This window comes from Plectropomus leopardus, chromosome 1 (genome assembly GCF_026936395.1).
Source record: "Plectropomus leopardus strain MGB_pleo_1.0 chromosome 1, ASM2693639v1, whole genome shotgun sequence".
NCBI lineage: Eukaryota > Metazoa > Chordata > Actinopteri > Perciformes > Serranidae > Plectropomus > Plectropomus leopardus.
In genome coordinates, this window is record NC_142176.1 from 19,355,980 (window position 1) to 19,381,260 (window position 25,281).

The window sequence follows — 25,281 nt, forward strand, 5'->3', positions numbered from 1 at the left end:
TTACCTTCCAACAGTTTTCAAACCGGTTCTAACTATTGCCCATGCGGAGAAAACACTGATGTGTTATTAACATCTGCACAGTGATTTTCATTTCGTTCTCAAATACAGACTGGATTCAGGCAAAATCTCTTCATAATACCAATGCAGTATGATGTTTTGACACTGACAGTTACAGATTAAAGGGATAGTTCAGGTTTTTTTGAAGTGGGGTTGAATAGGGTACTTATCCATAGTCAGTGTGGGTGCAGCAGCAAAATGTATTTCAGTCACCTATTTAAAGAAAAATCAATATCAGTGTTCATCTGTTCTGATGAAATTAGTTTGATTTCTTTCGGAAACATTTTAAAAAAGGCATGAGCAACTTGGCAAGAAATGTCCCGCTAATTAAAAGAAATTAGTTGATATAGAAAAATATATTTTTTAAAATGTCCAGAAATCTATATATTAATAATTATCATAATTATATATATTTACCATTATGCCACAGTATTAGTATTACTTTCTAAGCATTTTTCCTTTTTTCTCTCCCTTTAATTAACATTTTGGGGGTGGTTTTTTTGTGCTAGTTTTCAGCTGATTTTCTTGTCCTTTTTTTTTTTTTTTTTTTTTTTTACAAAGTTCTTATAGTTTTTTGGGTAATTTCTTAAGTTTCTTAAGTTGCTCATTGCCTTCTTTCCATGTTTTTAAAAGAAATCAAGCCGCTTTGTTCAGGTGTCAAAGGCTTAATTGTGTACTATATTTAGAATATTTTATCAGTTTTATTTTTCTGTCAGACAGCCCTTTCTGTCAGGGAGCTGAAGCTGGTGCATCACTCTCTTCAAAGCTAGACTCTATTTAGAAAAAGTTATTTTTACCCCCCCAGGACATGGGTGCACAATTCTCACTATGATGCAAAAAAACGATCGAGGGAGTTGTTGACCAGCAACTCCTGTGTTCAGCAAGCTATAATAACAGTTTCTGTTAAAGCAGTCTGGTGGTGTTGAAGAGAGCATAGATGGATATAACCGTTCCAGTTCACCATCAGAAAAGGCTGTGACGGCAAGGTTAAGTGGTGAAAATACTAATTTCAAAAGTATTTGCGTCTTTCTGCTGCATAGACAGCTCAGATTTATGAAAAGACCATCTTTGCAGCACTGAAATACTTTTATAAGATCATATTTGCATTGATGTGGACAAACAAATGGAACAAAGTTTTTTTTTTCTGCAAAATCAGAATCAGAATAAGAATTAAATTTGCACATAAACAATAGATGATGATAACAACAAACTTAGTTCACCCTTTGAACCCTGAACAAATTGGCCTGATTTCTTTCAAAAACATGGGGAAAAGGCAAAGAGCAATAAAAGAAGAAATTTCCCAAAAATAACAAGAAATTAGTGAAAGGTACAAGAAAAATACCTGAAAAATAGTGATTATAAAAAATACAGAATGACATTTTTTATTTTTTAAAACAAGGAAATGAACTGGAAAAAGTGTTCTTACAAATGTATAATAATTCTGTAACAATTTTAAATATTGAATTGTGACTATTAGAAATATAATTTTTCCCTAGCTTTTTTCTTTTTGTCCCTTGACATTTTTCCCTAACCATAAAAATAATTTTCTAAATCTACTAATTTCTTGCAGTTCCTGGAGCATCTCTTCCCAAGTTGCTCATTGGCTTTTTTCCTGTATTTTTGATAGAAATCGCACCAATTTGCTCAGTTTCAAAGGTTTAAATGCTTGTGACAAGCCTCTGAATGCAACTCAAGGAAAGTGTTGTGCAGGTTTCAAAGATTTAATTTGTCAATTTTTGTTCTTTCAGACCGCCCGAAAGGAAGGCAAATTATCTGAAAAGTTTACACATTCTTAGTGAAGGTGCTAAAACGAGCACCACAGTACAGGTTGCAGTCTAGTCAGTGGCAGAGCGAGACAGCCAGGTGTTTTGCGCGTGACTGCCATGTGTTATTTCATTATTTTGAGGTAACACATTGTTCCCTGACGTGTTAGGGGCCTGATATAAGAAGCTGTAATTGAACATTTTTAGCTCTCTCCGCACACATCAGTATGACCTCTTAGAGAAATAACGCAGTCATATATTAGATGTCTTTATTACCCGAAACATAAAATGGTAAGCTGAATTTGTTTAAGCCTCTGAAATGGAAACCATTACATTTTGAATTAAGCCTGCGCTGCATTGTTGGCGCTCTGACCTGCAGATCACAGGAAATAAACGCGGAGTGACGAATCAGTTCTTTTCTCTTCCACACCGTATCCTTTTCTCCTGCTCTCTCTCTCTCTTGCTCTGCTTTTACTTGTCTCGTCGCTGCACAAACCCTGTCTATCTCTCACACCTCCCTCTCTAGCCTTCTCCAATTTTTCTTGCCCATGTAATGTGTCAGTTTGCTTCCCTTCCTCTGCTTTAGCGCATCTGACTCTCTACCCAAACCAAACCTGCTATGTTTTGTTTCCAGGCTTCTATCCCGTCTCTTTACCTAACTTCAATTTCTCTTTCAGCTGCTGTGTTTTTGTGCGTGTCTCACATTAATTTGAGTCTCTAACCTCACTTTGTTCTTTCCATTAATCCTCAGAATCTTAACAAAGACAAATCCTCTCCTTCACTCTTTCTCAACCTCTGTGCGCAGATAAATCTTCAAATGTATCTTTCCCTCTCAGATCATATTTCCCACAACACCTCCCTCTAATCTCACTTCTGCTTTTGCTTTTGTGTTTTACAGCTCACCTGCTCCCTCGCTCGCTATCTCCATCTGGGTCGGCTCTCTCACAGCGATCAGTGCTCATTAGTCTTATTTGTCAATATGCCTAGACCAGTATCAGATCTTTGTATTTTCCCTGTTTACCAAATTTTACACAGTATGAGCCAGGAGCAATTTAGACCCTTTATTAATTTAAGTATTTTCTATTCTTCTGTCTCTACATTTTAGGGATTATCAGTCCGATATTAATGCTTATTTCTAAAGAATTTGTATTTTAAGTTTGGTTTTAGTTGATGGTCTAGTTGTGTGCATGGAAAATTCCTCAGAGTGCCAAGTTACGGGTGATAATGGATTCAGATGTTTTACCTTGGTGTGATAAGTTTTGATTATACAGCAATAATTCTTTTCAAGATGGCTTGAAAAGGTTCAAGGTTTGCATGTTTATTCGATCTGAAATTGTTGCAGTCCACAGCAGTGAGGCTCCCCACAGCCTCCGTTGTTTGACAAACAAACATGTCATGGCCATAAGTATGCGAACACTCATAAATTACACTCATGAGTAACTGTGAAACCTTGAGCATTAAATAGCTAGTTCACCATTCTGGGGGGAAAAAAAGAGCACTTATTCACTTTCTAACTAAGAGTAAGATCCAACCCCATCTCACACCCAACTCATTAAATATTGAAGCTTGGTTAGTCACCCTTTGGCAACAGCGTGAGACACACCAGGCGTTGGCATATGCCACGTGATCATACAGTATTTATTTAAGCTTAAACCATAATGTCTTTTTCTAGACCTACACATATGTTTTTGTTGCCAAAACTTAAGGAAGTAAACTTAGAAAAAAACATTTTTTACCTATGTTCTAAGTTGTAAATGAGCAGAAACTGCACATTTCCTATAAAACTGAAGTTTATCTTGAAAAGACACAATGCATGTAACAGGCGGAAATTGACACGCTGTCCCTGAGTGCCTAAAACTAAACCTGGAAGGGTACCCAGAGCGTCACACGTAGGACCACAGACCAAGCAAAGTCTTGATAGCGCTCCCACGTCTGTACAGTAAAATAATAAATATAAAGCCACAGCTGGCACCCTGTGAAGACGAGCTTAGCATTAAGACTGGAAAAGTTGGGAAGTAACGGTTACCTGAAGACCCCTTGTCACTGGTTTTTCAGCCAAGAAACCTCCATAAAACCATAACCTTTTGTACTTTTGCTTTATACAAATTAAACAAACCAGATACTAAAACATAATAATTGAGATTTAGAAGTGCTGGACGGTGGATTTTGTACCTCTGGACAGGTCTGTTTTGCTCTGTTACCGGTCTTTATGCTAAGCAAACCTGCCGCTGGCTCCAGCTACATATTTAGCATACAGACAGCAAAGTGGAATTGATCTTCTCATTTAACTCTTAAGCAAGAAAGCGAATCCCAAAATGCAGACATATGCTTTTAAGATGCTGCCAGATTTTTGTTTTGATTTGCCTACATTTGAATCACAGACATAAATCATAGCTTTGTCAAAGCTGAAGAACAGAACCAGGTTTTGTCTTTTTTCTGTTGGAAGTTTTACAGATTTATAAAGGACAGTTCTTAAAGTTAAGAAGTAGAATAACTTTATGGTTATCATATGAAGAAGCATACAACGAAATTGCAAACTCCCCATGGTTCACTTTAAACATTAATAAATAAGTAGACGGAAGCACGGACAAACAGACAGACAGATAGGAAAATTTTAAAAAGTAACTAAGTAAAGACAAGGCACGAATGGTTGACTAAAAGAGCATATCGTATAATGGCTACTGCAGATACTGCTGCTTTGAACTGCCTCTTCTGACACATAACCATCACCTTGCAGGCTGTAGCTGGACATCAAGAGTCTCCTTTTTATTTTTTGAAAGGCTTCCATTTTGAAGTGGTACTCATGTTTGGCTGCAGGTCGAGCTCGAAATTGGTTCATCCCAGCAGCGTTGAATGGGGTTGAGGTCAAATTCTTTACACCAAACTTGGGAAAAGCATCTCTTTATTTCTTCAAGTTAGTCTGCTAACAGACGAGGTTAGCAGAAACATAAAGAAATCTATTGGTGTAATAAGGAAGATTAGTCATCTTGTGACCACAATATGTCTCCCTACTCTATATTACTGTCTAATTCATCAGTCTTTCATACTGTAACGTAGTTTGAGCGAGTACTTTTCCCGCCCACTAACTTCTTCAAAAACATTTTGTTAGGATTGTAACACAGTCAGAGCGTTACATCTCATCATTCCAGAAACCTAAGATTCTTACCATTTATGACATAAATATTTCTAATATTTGTGTTTTTATTTATAAGATGCATTCAAGTAAAGGGAATATTTCTGAGCATTTCAAGACTTACTTAAAAGAAAATTCACAAATCCATTCTGAACAAACTAATTGGTTTTGTTGTCATTTAATTTTCTGTGTGTTTATGTTTGTGTTTCTTATTACATTGTGAAACTTTAACCTATTTTTTTGGGGGGGGGGTGAAGGCTTCAAATAACACCACTCACTTTTTGCCTCTCATACTGGGTTTTTTGTGTTTTCTTTTATCATTCTGTGAATTTTAAATTGAACAAAAATAAAAAAAATCTAAAATCTTTATTGACCGCTCCTTGTTTGTAGAGAAAATGGCCAAAGGGAAAACGTTTGTGCTTAAACATGCTTATGTGAATATGTGTGTGTTTGTGTCCATTTAAAACAGGACTCCAGGTAACAAACCAGGCAGCAGCCCAAGAGGTCAGACCCCAGACGAGACCGGACGCCGCCACGATGCCAACTCCTCGGTTTCTGACTTGGCCAACTCCGTCACCAGTGACATGCTCATGGTAACATGCAATATCAGCACGTCTAAAGCCCCTATGAGACACATCTTATTGACACACCACTAACTCATCTGCGGTCTGTCTGTATTCTACATTGCTGAACTCATCTATATTAGAAGAAGGAGGACCGCTGTCAACAAAGCCTGTTAAATCATAATAGATGAGACAGCTGAGAGACTCGAATGGTTCTTCTAGATCATCTTTCCTAATCTAATATGAAAGTTACATCCAGGCCTTGAGACAAGGGAGTAGAAAAATCAATGGGGTCGACAAAATAATGTAAAAACCTTCAAATAGGACCTCAAACTTAGTAGTAATTAATCACCATTGTAAGCAGAAAAGGAGGTTATATCAATTTAAATGAGATTAAGCAGTACATACAGCAGCTAATCCGCAGTTTGAATGCACAGCTTGACGGTTCATTCTCGACCTTGGAAACAACCGTTGACAAAACAATCTCCGCTGAAGCTTTTTCTTATACCCATAGCTCTTCCTGATGTTGAATATGTTGGTATTGCTTATTTAACCAAGAGACTGTTTCCACTTGGAATTAGCATGTGATTTAGGAGATCAGATCAAAATGGGGAAAGCTCTCAGTCTGTCTGTTCACGCCTGGCATTAGAATGCGTCTCCACTTGTGACCGAGTGACCAGTTCTGATCAGATTTCTCGTCCCTGCTCGATATGCAAATAAACACGTAATTTATTTGCATTGGCGAAGACCAAATGCATCGTTGTTTGCAACCGACAGGAGGGTTGTCATCCTATGTGCACACTAACAGCCTATTTAAAATGGGTAAAATCTTATTTCGTTGTAGAGCTGCGCACAGTGTATCGATTTGCTCAGCCCCTCCTTGTCCCGCTCTGTCTCTCAATTCATCATGAGACAAATGCACCCCATGGTCCTCCTGTCTCTCTGAGACTGCTGGAGGAGTGTGAGCTCCCTGCCAGGGGCAGGCACAGTTGGTGAGAGTCTGCCCACACACATTTCCTAACTGTTATTCAGATATCAGAAATACTTTATTGATCCTGGCAGAAATTAGGTAAATAAGATGGTTTGATGACAAAGTTGGGTTGTTTTAGTGTTGGTGTGAGTTTATTGGGACCATTGAACAGCTGCTGCTGTGTTAGCTCATGCTAACCAGACAGAAGTTGAATTGACCATTTTCTAGGAAGACAGCAGCTTCGGGAAATCAGCAATGGACAGTAAATATTCAGCAGAGAGTCGGATAAGCCATGACATCAGCTGAGTCGGTGCTCCTTCAATATGGCCCAGGACACATGGGCATACACACTGCTAAAAGCATGTGGTCATATGCGGCGTAGACCACCTCCAAATGTGGTCTAAGTGATCGGATCTAAAGACACATAGGGGACACAATTGGTGCATTCACACCTTTCACAAAGCTGTTTGACCCTTTTGAAACCTAAGCAAATTGGTTTGATTTCTTTTGAAAAGATGGTTAAAAGGACAATGTCAACTTGGCAAGAAATGCCACACAAATTGCAAGAAATTAGTAAAATGTGACAAGTAGATTGCCTCAGAATTAGCTTAGAGGGGAGGGTTGTTAGAAAATTATTCCTAAAATAGGGAAAATGTCTAGAAAGCCGCATTTTACTATGTTTTAAAATATATTAAATAAATAAATAATCATTTTCTCTTGTTTATTTATTTATTTATTTATTTATTTGCTTTTTTTCAGGTAATGCCCTTGTTACTTTTGTTTCTTGTTGCCTTCTCCCCATGTTTTCAAACCAATTTGCCTTGGTTTTTGCAGCTATTTTTAAGCTATTTTGCATGAGGTGTTTATTGCAAATAATACACTGTCAATTCTGGAGAAGAAAGTGGGAAAAGAAAACCCACACACTTCAGTTCATTTGAGCGAAGTCCTGCGAGAAGTGTGTCCTCCTCACAATCCATTCATCACTCAAAAAGTACCGTCTTCATCCCACTCAGCTCACCCACCTGTAGAGCATCACAGATCCAGCGATTATTGCCATACAGTATCTCCGCTAACTGAAACATACAGTAATGATCACCCCGCAGTGAGACACCGGGAGGGGAGGAGACATGCGCCTTTTTCAGCGAGGTTCGGTAATTAGCTGTGAAAGAACACACAGGGCTGTGGGTGCTGCGAGAATATGGCAGAGATGGGTATGAGCAGTGTGTAATTATGTGGGTCTCATGGTGTGTCTGAGGGATTCACAGTGGTGGTGCTTAATGATAATACTCATTCTGGGCAGTTTTGCCAAAGGCGACTATATATTACACAACCCTCCTTTCATGCTGAAAATACCCATCCTGCACTTTTGAGCCACTTGAGCTGCTGTAGAAAAAGAAGTGGCAGTGCAATATACAGACTGTATTTAATAGAGTATACTGAGACAAAAAGGATGCAGAGAAATGGTTGTGCATGTCAGAGTCTATATACATCCACCCCGCTGAAGTGAGGACGGGTGGGGCTCCTGTCACCATCACATGGTTCTTATCTGGATGTGTTCTGACACTGCTTTCATTTTTTGAGACGCTCACAGAGCCAGTGATAGTGTGGTGTGAAGGTGTCTCTGCTTCTGTGTCAACGTGCATCCACACATTTGCAGAGGTTCATACTGTATGTGCTTTGTTTGTTTAAAGGAGGCCGATGACAGTCTGTTTTGTCCATTTTGGATTCGTGAAGAAATTGTGTAAAAAGGGCCAAAACTAGCAATGCGTTAGTCCACCTCCCAACACTTTCTGACTTCCCAGCCTACAGTATCTGTGGCACTCAGCACAAAGCCCATTCATTCTTGAAGAAATACTTCACCCGCAAAATTGATATTTGTTTATCAATTGCGTGAATAAAACTCCTGCCTCCACAGTGGACAGGCACTCCAAAAAGGCAAACATTCTTCATAAATTCAAGTAAACAGGGATCACGTTTAACAACAGCAAAACTATCAAAAAATCAGTGCACAAAGTCTCACACAGCTTCTGCAGTGAAATCAAAGTATCATTTATCCAGTTTAATGCTTAGACATTCCCAAGCACATGCATTTTTTGCTAAACTCTGCTCAAGCGGAGATACACAAGCGCGTGCTCAGACACACTCATAAGCAAAAGTGTTTTTATATTGTAAAGTTGTAGCTAAATGTGTGTGTATGTGTGTTATGGGAGTACTGAGAACACACCTGGATAAAAGAGACTTGGATTATACTGCATTGGTTGTATGAGAGTTTGCAAACGGATGTTTTGATTCAGCTTCGCTGTTGTTAAACATGTCCCCAGTGACTTCAGTTCACAAAGAAGGTTTGCCTTTTTTGGATTATTTGTTCATCGTGGAATCATGCAAAAAAAAAAAAAAATCGACAACACTCTGTGCATAACTGATATACAAAAGGTCATCTTGCAGTTGAAGCATTCGCCATTCCAGATGTTGGGCTGTCAATGAACATCTGTTGCCTTAGTTGTTGCGGTGTGTCCCGCACTGTTGGTGGCTTTTGAGCCAATTGAGCGTGTCTGGTGAGAGAAACCACTCTGATTGGCTGCTCATCTTAAGCGAATCGATGCATGAAAAGTGACATAGAAGTGAGGAAAGCAAGGACAGATGGCACGCACAGGAGGCTCTTCTCTATTTTCATCATCATCTCATCTGATTAATTCAATACACGCATCTTTTCGGGACCACAATCGTGTAATTGATTGGTGATTGAGAGCGTTTTGAAAATGACAGGCAAACTCTGCTTTTTTTTTGAATGAGGAATACCACCACCTGCTGATGTGGAGAGTTATTCCCTCTGGCTGTTGGCTGGAGCCTTCTTGGTGTGTTCAAGTGGAACGTTTTGGCCAAGATACAGGATGCGTGAGACGACAACAGTCTGCCCTCATCGCTGTTACGTCTTTGATGTCAGCCTTGTCTGAGCCTTTACAGGAGATGAAAATCTTGAGAAACTGGTCACAGATACAGTAAACACTTTCGCTAAATGTTACCCAACAATAGTAGATAGCCCATTGTTGGTGACTGATATACATTTTGGTGGCTAGTAAGTATTTATAGCAGCTGGATGGAGTATGTGGGACCGACTCAAAACAAACTACAGTGCCCATGTTTGTTGTGGTAGAGGAATATGTCAGCCAGTGCAACATGTGGCTCAGTTTTTGGATGCCAGTGGAGGCCAATTGCACAGAAGAATAAGCTATATCAGGCTTTTAGCCAGACAGACGGTACTTTTAGTGTGTTATTCAGACCTGGCTATGTTTTGTGCTCCGAGAGAATTTGCATCTACTGCACGAGGGATGTTTGGATTTCAGAAAAAAAGAAATTAGAGAAGAGAATTTAAGAATTGAATGAGAAAGGAGGACTCTGGGTAAAAAGAGAGAGCACCCAACACAGAAAATGGGGAAAAGCAATTTAGGCCAGCTGTTGGGTGGAGGACTGCATAATGAAAAGTGATCATATTCAGCATGGAGAATGAGGCTGAGCAGCACCATCAGAAATATGTGGGAGAATACAGAATTGGATATTAAATTTCTGGAACTGCTCCTTGAGTAATGCCTCCAGCTCTTTCCCCCATCAGATAGCACTTTTTAAACTGGATTTCTCTCCCTCCCTCAAGGCCATGCCACCATCAGTCAGAGGGTCTGTCTACCAACAGATAATCTGCCTCTCATCTCCACACAGCCATGGACAATTTCTGCCTTTATCGCACAGCAGACAGCACCCATGTGACATAACATTATGCTAGCTCGCCAGTTAGGAGCTGAGTTTCTAATGTTGAAGTGCAGAATTAGTGCCCCCTGTGGACTGGAGTCCAAGATTTCAGTTTAGCGAGGCACCACCTGTCAGCTCTTGAGAAAGTGTTTAATCTGTGTGTGAACATGCTGTGAATATGACCCAGTGGTCTAATGATAGTGGTGCAATTCTCATGGTACCATATTTTGTTCACACTTACATCCTCCACTGCCAGTTCATCAGACACACCTGCTCAAAACTAATGCAGATTAATACATCAGCCCAGTTTTTAAATCTTCATTAAGTTATAACCTGTGTTAGGAAGGTTACTTTTGAAATGTAGTGGGTTACAGATTACTACATATCCTGTTAAAAATGTTATAAGTAATTATTTTAAATACATTATCAAAATAGTGTAACTTATTATATTTGATTACTTTCATTGCTTTTCTAACAAATGTGATTAGATCTAAAGACTTAAGTGCATAAATGATGAGCTCAAATTTGTCTCAGTGGCTTTGCTGACCCGCGTTGTCCAAAAATATGCAAAAAGAAGACATTCCTGCATGGCAAAAAAATAGTTTCATTCAACATATAATTTTTTAACTTATTTTTTTCATATCTTATACCTTTGTAATCACCAGCATTTTGATTTCTAACTAATTTAATTCCATTTTTTTTCTCAGTAACTACAACAATTACATTAATTTTGTAATATAATTACTGTAGCAAGTTACATGTAACTATTTACTCCCCAACACTGGTTATAATGGCTTTGACTTCATGGACGGTTCATTCTTCAAAAAACAATTTCAGCTCAATGTTCACTCAAGCATTGTTCTGGATTTTCACCTACATCAGAATCAGAAACACTTCATTGATTTCCAGGGTAAATTGTGGCTCGTTGCAGTTGCTGTGATGCCAAGAGAATTATAGAAAGTAAAAATAAGTACCAGCACAAACTATTTAAAATGTAGAACAGAAATAATTAATACTAGTGCTCATTTACTAGTGTCAATCATAATTTTAACTATTCATATATTTAAAATTATGATTATGTGTAAAGTGGTAAGTGCACAACGTGTGTAACTATGTGACTTGAGCCACAATACAATGTATAAACTAGTATGTAATTTAGAAATATAAAATAAGTGTGTGATGCAACAATGTACAACAGATATAAACATGAGTAAGAAAGCACACAGCCCTTATTGCTCAGTTGCTAATTGAACTGTAGACGTACAAAGTTTCAATGATGCTGATGAACTAGTCACCTGCTCACTCATTCATTCACTACTCACTCACTACTTATTGTATAACAGAATCTGTTTTACTCTGTAGTTATTATTGAGATTTCAGATGTTATTTTGCAACATAACTGACAGATGTGTTGTTGCTTGCAGCAACAAAATTGGGATATTTTGTCCTGTACCCTCACTCCAAACACAAGCACATCACAAGCACAAAGACACACAAGCAGGGGTTAAATTAGCTGTCTGGGCTCGACTCTGACGCATAGGCTGTACTCGGGGGGCTCACACACATAGATAAAATGTGAACTCAAATTTTAGGTCTAACATATGTAACAGTAGCATCAGAACAGCGCTCATCTGGCGTAAAGTCGGGGCGGTCTGGGATCAGATTCCCCCTGGGGTTTGCGCTGGCTAAATTCGGGATGTTACAGCCACGGTTCATGAGCTGCCGCACACTCTTCTCCTGGACAAGTCAGAACAAATTCATTGCCTCTGAACAGCAGACGTCAAAAAATCCACCCCTGTTATTTACTTGAAGCTCGTCCCCTCCCACCCTGCAAACCTGCCTTTGATCAGCACCACGGACAGCGGCTGAAACGTCACAGTTATTTGTTTATTTATTTATTTTTAAGGATCCCCATTAGCTGATGCAAATAACACCAGCTAGTCTTCCTGGGGTCACAAATTCAGTACATCGTATTTATCACACACACGTACACAGGTGTGTCTGTGTGATGTACATTAAATTCATCACATCACAAAAGACGCTGTATACAACATCACATTACATGAGGTGGTCGTAAAATTGTATCAGCGCTAATCTAACAGCCTGCCTATGATTCACACCACCACAGCCTGATTTCTCCAGGCAACTAAAAATCGTCTTTCCACACTGGCCCCTGACAGCTCCTGGGCCCCGGTGCATCGATAATTACGCCATTGGCTGCTCAACAGAAATTTATCGCATCTCTAACAGGCACTGCATTGTAGTGTGGGACCAGAAAGTGGTGTAGGTGGCATGGACACTTTTTTTTTGGGAGGTGGGGGGGCTGTGGTCCTTTCAGAGGTAGGTAATGCTGTTTAATGATTATATAGTCTTATAATGAGAGATATCTTTAATACAAGTCATTTGTCCACCTCATTTAGCTGTATCATAGAAGGTAATCAATAAACTGGTGAAGGGAGAGTTTTTCTGTCGCAGTTTACTTAATAAAATGATAATTAGCATCTTAAAAGCAAACTAATCTCTAGTGAAATGCAATTTGGTCTAATCTCATAATGTATCTCTCTGAGATATGAATCAAGAAAGAATCATTTCTGAGCATGTAGATACTCCTGGAAATTGAATGTATATATCCTATGAAAATAATTTAATTTATATCTTACAATGTTTTGTTTCAAAATACAGTAATAAACCAGAAGGTACTGCCTCTGTTATAATGTAGCTAAAACGTATCCATTACCTAGAGATGAATAAACTTTGGGGTTTTTTTGAATATGCTTTATTTTAAACATTTAAGAAAAAAAACTAATCATCATAAAATATGCAAACAACAATAATAGTGAACATATGTACAGGCTTCCCACAGTCATTGAAAACCTGGAAAAGTAATTAAATTTCACAATCTTTTTTTCAAGGTCTGGAAAAGTCATGGAATTAGTAAAAATGATCGAAAGATTTGGAAAAGTCGTGGAACTTTACTGTGTGTAACGAAATTAATGTAACATGTATTATCAATAATGTAACTGTTTGCATAATATAGCTCTAATTTGCGTCAATTTAGGGCAGCATTGTATATTGTTTCGGCATCAACGTTGCAGTGTGCAATAGTCGCATCAAAAGATGTGTAATATCAAGTATGACAGATTTATGAAAAATCCATATGGTTCTCGTTTAATCAAAGACTTATTCCAGCCAAGCCTTCCTCTTTAAGACAGGTTACGTGAATTTATGATGTAGCGTGTGTGGAAAAGTACGGTAGAAAAGCATAGTGAAGTGCAAGCTTTGCTGAAGTGGAAATTTTATTATTTCTCCTGGAAAAGTCATGGAAAGTTTTGAAGTTGTGTTCATGAAAATGTGTGAGAACCCTGTATGTAACATAGATTAACATTTCATATCTGAAAAGGAGTAGAAAGAGGCAAATGCTCGTCTAGTTTTCCCCCTATTCTATTCTTACCCATCAATACACAGTCATAAACCAACTCACCGCCCAAGTGTCCCTCCCCAAACCTAAACCACTCTGTTCATGTTCTTCATATATAATCAGCAACACTATCCCAGCATAGGAGAAAAAAACCATCAACAACAATGTCACCATTAGCATGCTTTATATTCCCAGCTCTCATCTCTGTATCTCGCAGAAATTCTCTTTTTTAACATATTTTAAAAGATATGTATATTTTCACTTTGATTTCTTCCTGCAGTCCATTCAACAAAAGCACACCACAAATAGATTCACACATACTTTTATGATTTTTGTGTGCTGAACGTCAGAATTGAATTTTCCTCCTAAGTTAAACCTCCTTTCTCTGTCCAAGAACATATTTTGTACATTGCCAGGTTGCAGATTATTTCTTGCTTTGTACATTATTTGCACAGTCTTAAATTAACCTCATTGTTTAACCTCACATTTGTCTCCTCCTGTGGCTCTCAGCTGTCTCCAGGTTCGGAGGAAGACGACCACGAGGGTCCGGTGTGTGAGAAACTGGGTCGTATTCAGTTCAGCGTCGGCTACAGTTTTCAGGACTCCACCCTCACTGTCAAAATTCTCAAGGGCCAGGATTTGCCTGCGAAGGACTTTTCCGGCACCTCTGATCCGTTTGTCAAACTCTACCTGCTGCCAGACAAGAAGCACAAACTGGAGACCAAAGTCAAGAGGAAGAACCTGAACCCCCACTGGAACGAGACCTTCCTGTTTGAAGGTTTGATGGAGGAAGCTTTCCTAATACATACATAATACATGAATTTCATGTTCACAGCACATGCAGGCGCTCCAGTTTCCTTTCTGTGTGCATCACTGTGACTAAATGCGTTGTTTCTCAGGGTTCCCCTATGAGAAGGTGGTCCAGAGGACCCTATACCTGCAGGTCCTCGACTACGACCGCTTCAGCAGGAATGACCCCATAGGAGAGGTGTCCATCCCCCTCAACAAACTGGATCTGGCCAACATGCAGACTTTCTGGAAGGAGCTGAAACCATGTAGCGATGGCAGCGTGAGTAACAGGGAAGGGGGGGATGGAGGAGGAGGAGGAGAAGGAGGAGGAGGAGGAGGAGGGGAAAGAGAGGATGGGACAGAATGTAACGGGTGATGTCATTCCTGGCTGCCGTGATGCTCTCAGGGGAAATGTGGCAGCGAGCTGGTGGGAGAAGAGAAAGAAGGGAATATGGAGAGGCTGACAGGTAGACTGAGAGAACACAGACAGCCAGAGGAAGAAACACACAGTGAGCAACAGAGAGGAGAACAATGTGAAAAGGGGATTCAAAAAAAAAGTAAACAACGCACTGTTGTTGTGTGTGATTTCTCCAGGGGAGTCGAGGGGATCTGCTGGTGTCTCTGTGCTACAACCCCACAGCCAACACCATCACTGTGAGCATCATCAAAGCCCGCAACCTCAAAGCCATGGACATTGGAGGCACTTCTGGTATAGACGCTCCTTCATCTCCTGTGTGCTTTTATTGTTGTTGCCCTTCTACATCTTGGCTGCATGAAAAATAAAAATGACAAAATTATGATTTTTGTTCACTGCTAAAAAAATGATGTAAAATCCATGATAGCACATAAATTAACAATGCAATCAACTGTGGTAAACAGAAATGAAAAGTAAACAAGCTGGCACATTTCTCTCCTTAGACCCCTATGTAAAAGTGTGGTTGATGCACAAGGACAAGCGTGTGGAGAAGAAGAAGACGGTGGTAATGAAGCGCTGTCTGAATCCTGTTTTCAACGAGTCCTTCCCCTTTGACGTGCCTGCCCACGTGCTGAGGGAGACCACCATAATTATCACTGTCATGGACAAGGACAGGCTCAGTCGCAATGATGTCATTGGAAAGGTATCCCCCTCTCTTCTTTGCTTCTTCCGTCTTCTTCTTCTTCTTCTTCTTCCTCTTCTTCTTCTTCTTCTTCTTCTCTTCCTCTGTGATTTCGTGACTCTGTGACAGACCATCAGCAGCTGATCACTGAGTCAGTCTCTACTGACCCCTGCTGGAACGCACAGACCAGTCCTCTGCATTGTAAATGAGTAAATGAGGACTGACGATTGTTCATTTTGAGTGTGAACCAGATGCTTTTATTTAGACTTGGACTAATAACAATTAAGCATTAGATGCAGGTGTATGCTTTTATATGTATATACAGCCACCATCTAAAATACACATGTACAAATTTGCACCAAATATAGACTTTGTGTCCAACTTCCCCCAATTATAACAGTAATATGCCTTTTGATGTTGCCTCAGGGCACATTGTATCATTGGCCATTTGTTGCCTGAACATTTCAGTTATGATTTATATCTGCTTGTCTCTAAGAAAAACACAAGAGAATTGGTCAGTTAAAATTTCTCAAGCATGTTACACACACTTCTAAAAGTTTAGGTTGCCAATTTACCAATATATGTGTGTTTTTATGTTTCTCTATTGGATAAGTTGGGTCTGTTATTTTCTAATATTTTTCATAATGTTTTTTTGGTTGTTTTTTTTCCGCGGAAAAAACTACAATGTGGGGCTGATTGTGGAGAACGTGAAGTATAGCTAGTTGTGTCAGTAAGCTACTTTCTTGCGTTTTGGAAGAATTTGTTGAACGAACTGCTCAATTTTAAACACAAATGAATATTAATTCTTTATTCATTTATTATTGGGAACCAGAGGTGTGGACTGTCATCACATGACTTGGACTTGGGTCATAAATTTCATGACTTTAGACTTGACAAAAACAAAAAGACTACAACTACACAGTGTGTAGCAACTACACTTGGACTTTAAATGACTCATGACTTCACTCGGCCTTTTGATTTAAAAATATTTGATGCCTTCCCCAAAGCCCAAAGATTAAGAGTATGTTGTTTAAAATAAGGGCCATGAACCAATTTCTGAACCATGAAGAACTAATGTTTCGTTACAAAACGCTAAGTGGAAAAGATTATATCTAAGATCAACAACTATGCAGTGGTCAACAAAAGACAAATTGCGGTATGCAAAACGTGCGGGAAAAAAACTACAGACAGAGATGCTTACAACAAACTTTTTTAAACAAATAAGTAAAATTTTTTCAAAGCATTTTTGATTATTGTAAATGTATGAAATGCATTACTCTGTTGTTAAAATTAGTGACTTGTTTAGGATTCCAAAGCTTAAAGTTTAGGACTTGACTTGGGATTTGTCGATCATGACTTGGGACTTGCTTGTCTTGATTTGGGACTTGAATGGAAAGACCTACTTGTGACTTGCAAATAAATGACTTGGTCCCACCTCTGTTGGAAACTTAATCCCTCGTAGCTGTAAAATTGTATTGTTGCCTGCGGGCAAAGTCATATTTGTGCATGTTCGGCTGACCTGCTGTGCACGGTCTGAATGAGACGAGGCTATGCTCGCTTAATAGTTAATTGGAATTAATTCACTGCAAGTGGACCAATTTAACATTATCTCTGCTTCAGCTGTAATTATCTCCTAATTACTTTGTTCTCCTCGTGAAACTTTTTAGAAAATTGTTAGGAATTTACAGACCTGTCAAATAAAGCGTTGGCTCCAGTACCCATCAGTAATCAGCTGAAATCTAACCACATTTGTCCCACATCTTTGAGCATATTGACTGATTTGTTTATTTTAAACCAAATACCCATAGATATCTATAGATGCATAGCGGAGAATAGAGCTGTAACATAATTCATAAATGTGTAATTTCTGTCAAACACTGGAAAGACCCAAAAGCTCTAATCAAATCCTTCAGACACTAAGAATAATCTTTGAGCTGAGCTGCACGGATGAGCGACTGAGCTCTCTGTCAGTCATACACATCTCCAGTAATTGCCACCCTAACCACATATATTATCTGCCTACACACAGCAGTAATAATATGTTGCCTATTATGAGCATGCTCATAAATAACTCCGAACTGTTTGGAGGACAATGAAAACTTGAGCGGTATTTCCTGTGACATGCAGATCAGGAGTTTCTTTCTACATGAGAATTACTTAAAGACTCAGCGTTTGATCTTCATTAGCGTCAGCATTAGCCTTTTTCAGAGTATCTCAGTGAGTGAAATCTCTCCCTCCTAATGGCTCTTTTTCTGCCCTGGATTAGAGTTAAATTCTGATTAGAGTGGCAGGCTTAGCGGTGAAAGCAGAGCTAGACTTAAGACTCACAGTTATTCTGCTTAATGCCCCTCTGTTTTTTGGCACCTCACAAATAACATCATCCTCGGTGTGACATTACTTGGGTTACGCTGACTGTCTCTTTCTCACAGATTTATCTCTCGTGGAAGAGTGGCCCCGCAGAGGTAAAACACTGGAAAGACATGATGGGTCGTCCTCGTAATGCCGTGGCCCAGTGGCATGCTCTCAAGGCCTGAGAGACCCAGCGACCAACCTGCCTACAGTGTTTTTCCCCTCCAAATTCAGCATCTCAGCCCCCTGCCCTCAGCACATATCTTTCCCCTCTACTCCCTAACTGCAGTCTTGCTCTGCAGACAATGTGTGTCATCTCTTTGTTCTCAGGCCTCTTTGATATCCTCCGCCCTCGGTCCTCGTGACACCATCCTTAAATTTCACCCTTGTCAAGCTCCGATTCCCACCTGACCGCCGTCTCATCTATTTGTCTGAACTTAAAAACGTCTTTGATGTCTTGACTCACTTCCTCAGTGTGACCTCTTTCTATAAGATTTCTTTCTTTCTTTTTTTTAAAGACACTCCTCAGTTTTGTTTTGTTTTTTTTGACGACCATTCCCAGTGTTTAACATCAGAGCAGTACGTCTTGCCACCCATGAACCCAAACTACCAACCAAAAATGGATCAAACTGATATCTTTAGTGTCGGCAAGACGGGCTGCGTTCGGACACCTGAGTGTGAATGGCACTGACCTGTGCAACCCATTTGTCACCCACGTGTGGTGTTGCAGTGAGGAATCTTCCACTCTGCTCGTCGCCTCTTCGTTCGAGTCCTCTTCTGTTACTGTCACTGTCCCTCCATATCCTTAAAACGCCTGAAAAATCAGGAAATCCAACTTAGGCAATGGAAGAGTGATGGGCTGTATTTAAAGTGGAATTGGACTGGAATTGGACTCTGTCACTCATGTTTGATCTTTTTCACTCTTTCTCTGGCGCCACTGTAATAATTCTCCCTTGGCTGGAACCCTTCGTTGTCTGTGCGTGCTGTGGGTGATGTGCTGTAACCCCAAATGAAGTTCAACAAGAAAAAATAATGGATATGAACAAGAACATTTAGCGCTGGTCCGATAGGACAAGTGGGGAAAAAAAAAAAAGTTCCTCCTTTTTTTTGTCTTTTTTGGGGGTGGGGGGGGGGATGTTGATGGACAGAAAAAAAGTGATTAATGTTGTGCTTTATTTTTTGGTTTTCAAAAGAACTTAAAGAATCAACCTGTTCTTCCAGACAAAGAAAATAAGCAAAAAGCCAGCTTCCATAAGTGTGGAGGTGAAGGTTAAAGGTTGTGTGTGTGTGCGTGTGTGTGCGTGTGTTTGCGTGTGTGTGTGTGTGTGTGTCTTAATGAAGGAGTATTTGGAGAGTTAAATTAAGATGAGACTGAAGATGTTGTTGAAAACTGCCCTTAATATTGATAATTAAAATAGATAAGGTGTTGTGGTGTAGAAGTTAGTTGAAGATGCGGGGAGGTCACTGGGGTTAAAGGGTCAGTCCACCCAAATCACAAACAGATACAGTGTTTTCTAACGTGGTATCAACCCTGCAGAGAGTTTCAGATGCTTACGTCTTTGGATTTATCCCCTGAAGTCACTGCTGCTACCTCAAATACAAAAGAAATAAATAGGATTTCATTATAGCGCTTCATGCATTCAGATTCACCAGCCGCTTGTTTCTCCATAAACAATGTTCTGGTTAATCGGATAATCCTCAAACCCCTTAGTGAATGGTTTTCACTGGGACTGGCAGAGATCGGTGAAAACAGCAGCCGCATCTATCCTATACAAAAGACATGTCCAAAGTCTGGCCCCAGGGGCCAATCATGGCCCTCAGACAGATTTTAAAGAGCTCGCAGCTTGTCTTTCAAAATTATACATAAGGTCCTTCACACAATATTGGATAATCATGCAAGATCACTTTGCATTTTTTGCATTCATCTCACAACGGCAGGACTATACAGTTTATAGACATGCACCACGTAGGAAATACGCAGAAATAAGAGTGTGTTTCATAAACAGACTGTAAACAAGTAAAAAAACAATGATCTAGTGGCAGACATTTCCTGGAAGGAAGCAGACATGGCCATAGCCAAGAAGCGTAAAGTCGTCAGCGTGGGCCTTGTATATATTTTTTATTTTTCTTTATCTTTTTAACCCATATGAGGCCGGAAGCAGCTGGTCCCCAGGTGTTATAACACTATCAAATATAACCCCAATTTTTTTAAAAAAAAAAAAGATAGACACCAAGCAAAATTTATGTCCATCATGTTTCAGTAGTGGGAGTTGTCTGAAACTTCCTGCATGGCTTCATACCACTGGGGTTGCATCAGCAAAACATGTTCTTGATGTCTTGACAAAAAAATCTTAGCTAAAGTCCCCCTTACTAGCTGAGATTTGTTTTTTTTCCATCCCATCTCACAGTTTTCCTCAGCAGATGGAGTTTGCTCAGTTGAATCCAAGATCACCTGGTGGTAAACAGACTGCTCAACCCCCCAGCATGCACACTGTGGCATTGCACCAGTGCTCACCAAGCCCGAGAAATCAGAGACAAGGCCAAAAACAACAACACGCCAAAAATGCCCAAAACGAAGTCAGTGGAAGCTAGAGCTGCACCCCCCGCAATCAGTTAGTTTTAATTAGGTCTGGCTATAATTTAAAATAAACAGTACAAGTACCAAAACCAGTACCCTAAAGTGATACTGATAATAATAGAGTTCTTTATTTGATACTTTTATTTTTACTAAGTTTCATACCATCATGTGAATGGAAGTGTTCAGTTGTGTAAAATGCCACCAGATGCTACATTTGGGTAGTATCTCCATACTTTTGAAAGTTTTGGACTCGGCATGCTGACCTCCTAGCTTTGTCAAACATACTACTCGACTTAATAACACAACAAACTTGTACTTGGTTGAAGCTGCTGCGTTAGTGTGACGTGATATACGACGGAACTGTCAACTCATTACACTACGCTTGTATTTTCAGTCTAACATTGTGTCCACTTTTATCAATTTTCGTGGGAAGGGGGATTCAATTTTCCCTTACCAATCACCACAAACCAAGTATCTGTCTGAATTTAATGTCATTTTAGGTCCACATTGGTGTGTAGTCATGCCAACATACCTGTTGTGCTTTAAGAGTGAAGTAAAAATAAACTACAATATCAGGCGATACTGAGAAGAGATGTCGATTTAGGACAGCCTTGATAGCAGTTTCTATCTTGTCTACATCTCTCGCCATTGTTATTGAACCTTTTTCGTTGCAGCGTTCCACTTGACGACGCTTGACAACAGCTTGACTACAGCTTGACTACAAGTGGTGCTGATTGGCTAATCTTTAGTCTCAGTGCTCATTGGTTGTTTTTCACTTGAACCAAAAAACTGCTGTATCATGTCACAATTTGGGATGATTCACTCCACTCTGTGGTCTGAAGTGTTAGTGGACCAATCAAAAGTCGCCTAAATCGAAGAAAGCTTGCAGTAATTGACTTCAATTTAAACCAACAAATAAGGATTTTTTTTTAGAACTGGATACAAAAAGGATCAAATGCAGGTGACTGAAGTAGTTCTGATACTACTTGGTATTGGGTTATTTCGATGAGTACCTTAAAGGTATTGAGGACCAATACCCAAGTTGTGAGTTGTGGACCCAAATACAGACGACTGCACGCAACAGGAACTCAAATAGATGACATTTTATTCAAGGTTGGTGCAGGGAAAAGCAAACTGAAGACCACATAACAAATGCCAAGAATGCTACAAAGACTGAACTGAAAACCAGGACTTAAATGCAAACTAGACTGACGAGGGGATGAAGTGCAGGTGGAGAAAAGGGTGGAGAAGCTCAGGTGAGGAGAATGAGCTGATTAGGCAGAGGAGCAGGCGTGCTGGCTGGTAAATGTCAGGAGCAGGGATGGACTAACGAGGCTGATGCAGGACAGGTGTGAAAATGGGTAAATGAAGGAAAGGCAGCACAGGAACACAGGAATGGAAGAACAAAGGCATCAGGATTTTGTATTTCTAGTCTTCACCTCTTGGTAGCCAGGGGCCGTGCTCTAGATGCAGCGAAAAACAACTCTTCCTCTTGTCCTGCATTGTAAACTAGCTGTGTGTCCACCAGTGAAAGTGGCATAATTTATTTTGAGTGCAGACAGAAGATGTTGCCAGGATGTTTTACAGTGTACTGGCTGATTCGGTTACACACCGGAGAGTGTGTGCGCGTTATTATGCGTGAAAGTTTTGCAGCTCACTTGGACAGAGGTGTGCTGGAGACTTGGACTATTGGGCAAATATTCAATGATTTGCTGAGTACATCGCATGCAGTTTTTTGTAATTTTATTTTGATATGAATGACTGAGACCCGCCTCCTAGTCGGGAGATACAGCATATGGAGCGTTCACATCGTACTCAATGAATTATTGGAGCAATGGACTAATGTAATCAGAGTAAACAACCATCAGGCCAAGAGGGAAGACGATAACTGAGTGAGTATTTTTGTCACCTTACACTGTGTTTTGGCCAACAGAGTGATAGCTTTTGGCCGTGGTGTTGATACAAAACTTCTTTTTTTCCTTTCTTTTTGTAAACAAAGTGCTTGAGACGTCCGCCTCCATGTGCTGGGCAGGTTTGAGGAGTGTTTGGGGGCTGAGCAGCCACTTAAGTGTAATGCATCTGTGTACATGTAGGAACTGTAAAAAGGGCTGTGCAAGAAGGAAAACTTAAAAAAAAAACTCATATTCTCTGTCAATACTGCACACTGAGGAATTTAAATGAGTCCATTAGAGATACTCAGTCCAGTTCCCAAAAAGTCTGACGTCACCAGGACAAACTCCATGACAACCAAGACAAGCCAGGAAACAGTCTGTTATTCTTCTGCAGTGAGATCTTTGATTCAGCTGCACAAACTCCGAGATGCCGTCAAAAGTTTAATGCTAGAAAGTGGATCTTTCCCGCTGAGCAATTTAACATAACGTTTAATAAATGTCTATTATACGTCTTTTTAGACGTTTAGATTTAGTTGTCTTCAGATGTTTAGATTTCTGTAATTTAGGGTTGAAAAGTAATTAAGTAGACGTCTAGTCTTTGCTTGGATGAAAGAATAAAGAGAATCTGTGTGTATGACAAAAATAAACATTCATAATGTAAATGCTGGGGTATGCCATACTCTTATTAGTTATTTTCATGTTTTTACATATTTTTAATATATTTTATAATTATTTTAAAATATGGTCTAAAATTGGGCTATATCTAGCTGATAAATCCTGGTCTGTAACAGCGCTCGAGCTTGGAGACGATGTTTAAACGACGTTTAGTGCTCAGTGGGTTAATTTAGATTTTTTTGGGGAGGGAGGGTCAAAAATATCGTAATACTTTGTGATCTGGTTGAACTGACAGTTTATGAATGCAGGCAGGAAATGGCTTTGTTAAGGTAACAAATGGTAATATGTTGAGAAATCAGATGTAGATTAAACAAATCAATCATCACATTACCCGTCACCCATGTTACAACTCGTCTGTCAGCTGCATTTATCTGTGCATTAAACCTGAAATAGTCATTTCAGAACTCGTGAGTCCAAGGATGATTTTAGACCAGATTTTATTTGTTTGTTTGTTTGTTTTTTGAAGTACAAGTCAGTCTTCCAGTTGTTTGCTTCACTGCCTGAATGTGACCTCCCCCAAGTCCCATATAGACATTTATGATACAAATGGGAGTAATAATATCTAGGGGGGGAAAAGTCTTTTTACATTCCACTGTTCGTGTTTGTCTACTGGATGTGTGTACGTGTGTGTGTGTGTGTGTGCGTGTGCGTGTGTGTATGTGTGTGTGAGAGAGCGTCAGTATTTGAGCTTTAGTTTGTGTGCTTGTATTTACTGTGAGTCCCTTTGTGTGTGTATATATCTGCACTGAGTTCTATTTTGCCAGTTTAATACAGAACATTGTTTACCGTTTTTATTCTGTATGAAACAATCCAGATGTACAAAGAAGTATGTTTTTTTAAAAGTTGTCACTTCTTTACGAATCACTGCACTTGTTGACGACGATGCTGGAACAAACCTCTCTTCATAGCAGGGTTATTTTCCTCGTGTGTGGTTTTAAAGGCCGGTTTAGTTCTGGGGGGCCAGGTCTGTTGTACGTGAGCTGAGAGTGAAGGTCGAAGGGAAAATGTCACAAACAAGCTTTACAACAGATAGATAAAACCTTTTTTGACCATCATACATAACTTTTTTTCGTTTAGACAGAAGCAGCTGCCAACATTTTGTCCTATCTGTCCTTCCGATCTGATTCACACAGACCAAAAAAAGAAGGGTGGCACCTTAACACCACAGCTGACGTTCCCCCAAAACACCCCCGTCGTGCACACATGCTTTCTGGCACAAAGTGTTCTGTGTGTGCCTTATAAAGCCTGCCACGCCTTTGCTCTTCACCATATGTGCGCCCTCTCCAAGTGTCAGGGGGAGGGAAAAAAAAGGTGAGACAGGAGATAATCATCACCTCTTTGCATCACTGTTAGCTACGTCTCAGGTCAGAGCAGAGCATCGGAGCATCCCAAAATAAGCAGGAACACACTCGTCTGTCCGTCCTGTTGGCCCTGTGTGTGAAACAAGGCATTATTTTCAGTGCTGCTGACGAAGCATTACATTCCAAAGGCTTAGTGAAAGTCACTTTAATCAATGCAATTTAAATATTGGTTGAATAACAGTCAGGGTTTGGTATATTTTAGTTTTTAAGAAATCGAGCTCAATTTTTGTCTGTCTTCACTGGCCAAATACCATAAACTGGTAAATTTTACTGGACAAGCTCGCATTTCTGATTTTGGGCATTCTCTTGGGGGACTGCTTGAGACAAAGAGAGGTTAACCAGCAACATTTTAATTTATATACTGTACAAATGATTGTGAAGTGTCCTGTATGAAAAAATGGAAAAAAAAAATCATCAGTATTTACTGGGGTTGTTGATATCTGTCTGTCCTTGGTATCACTCAGCCCCCTATTTCACTCCCTTTTCTCTTTGTAGTTACACATCCGTGGGGTGCACAATGTTAAATATCAACCATTTATTTTTTTGAAATCTGTACAGTGTATATAAAAATATAAATGTGTATATAAAACAAAGATACTTCTGGTATTGTTATGAATTTTTCAGAAGCTTGTTTTTATTATCTGTGTTGTATTATAGGAAAAGGGTTTATTCTGTGTAGTTGGTTCTCGTATAAGGAGCGGGTAGAAGAACTAATCTGATCCTTTACTTAACTAAAAGTACAATAAATTAATATAAAATAGTCTTTCAATCAAAATATCACAGTAAAAGTACACAAGTGTAACCAAAGGCTCTCAACTAAACACATTTTTATCATTAGCCACCTCAGACAGTAGATCTTTGTGGCTATAATAATATTTATTTACATGTGCAC

The 25,281-nt window shown here is 39.5% G+C and overlaps 1 protein-coding gene across 3 annotated transcripts in view; it reads left to right on the forward strand.

Moving 5' to 3' along the window:
* Window positions 1-25,023, forward strand: part of syt7b (synaptotagmin VIIb) — a 142,788-nt gene extending 117,765 nt beyond the window's left edge. For 2 of the 3 annotated variants that reach the window (XM_088077153.1, XM_042487660.2), the window contains 6 exons: window positions 5,423-5,546; window positions 14,159-14,426; window positions 14,548-14,717; window positions 15,032-15,146; window positions 15,356-15,555; window positions 17,964-25,023. In XM_088077153.1, coding sequence (XP_087933279.1) covers window positions 5,423-5,546; window positions 14,159-14,426; window positions 14,548-14,717; window positions 15,032-15,146; window positions 15,356-15,555; window positions 17,964-18,068 — 982 coding nt within the window. In that variant the 3' untranslated portion in view covers window positions 18,069-25,023. The remainder of the gene's footprint in view (window positions 1-5,422; window positions 5,547-14,158; window positions 14,427-14,547; window positions 14,718-15,031; window positions 15,147-15,355; window positions 15,556-17,963) is intronic. The other variant, XR_015776493.1, reaches the window with a different exon arrangement.
* Window positions 25,024-25,281: the final 258 nt, after the last annotated feature.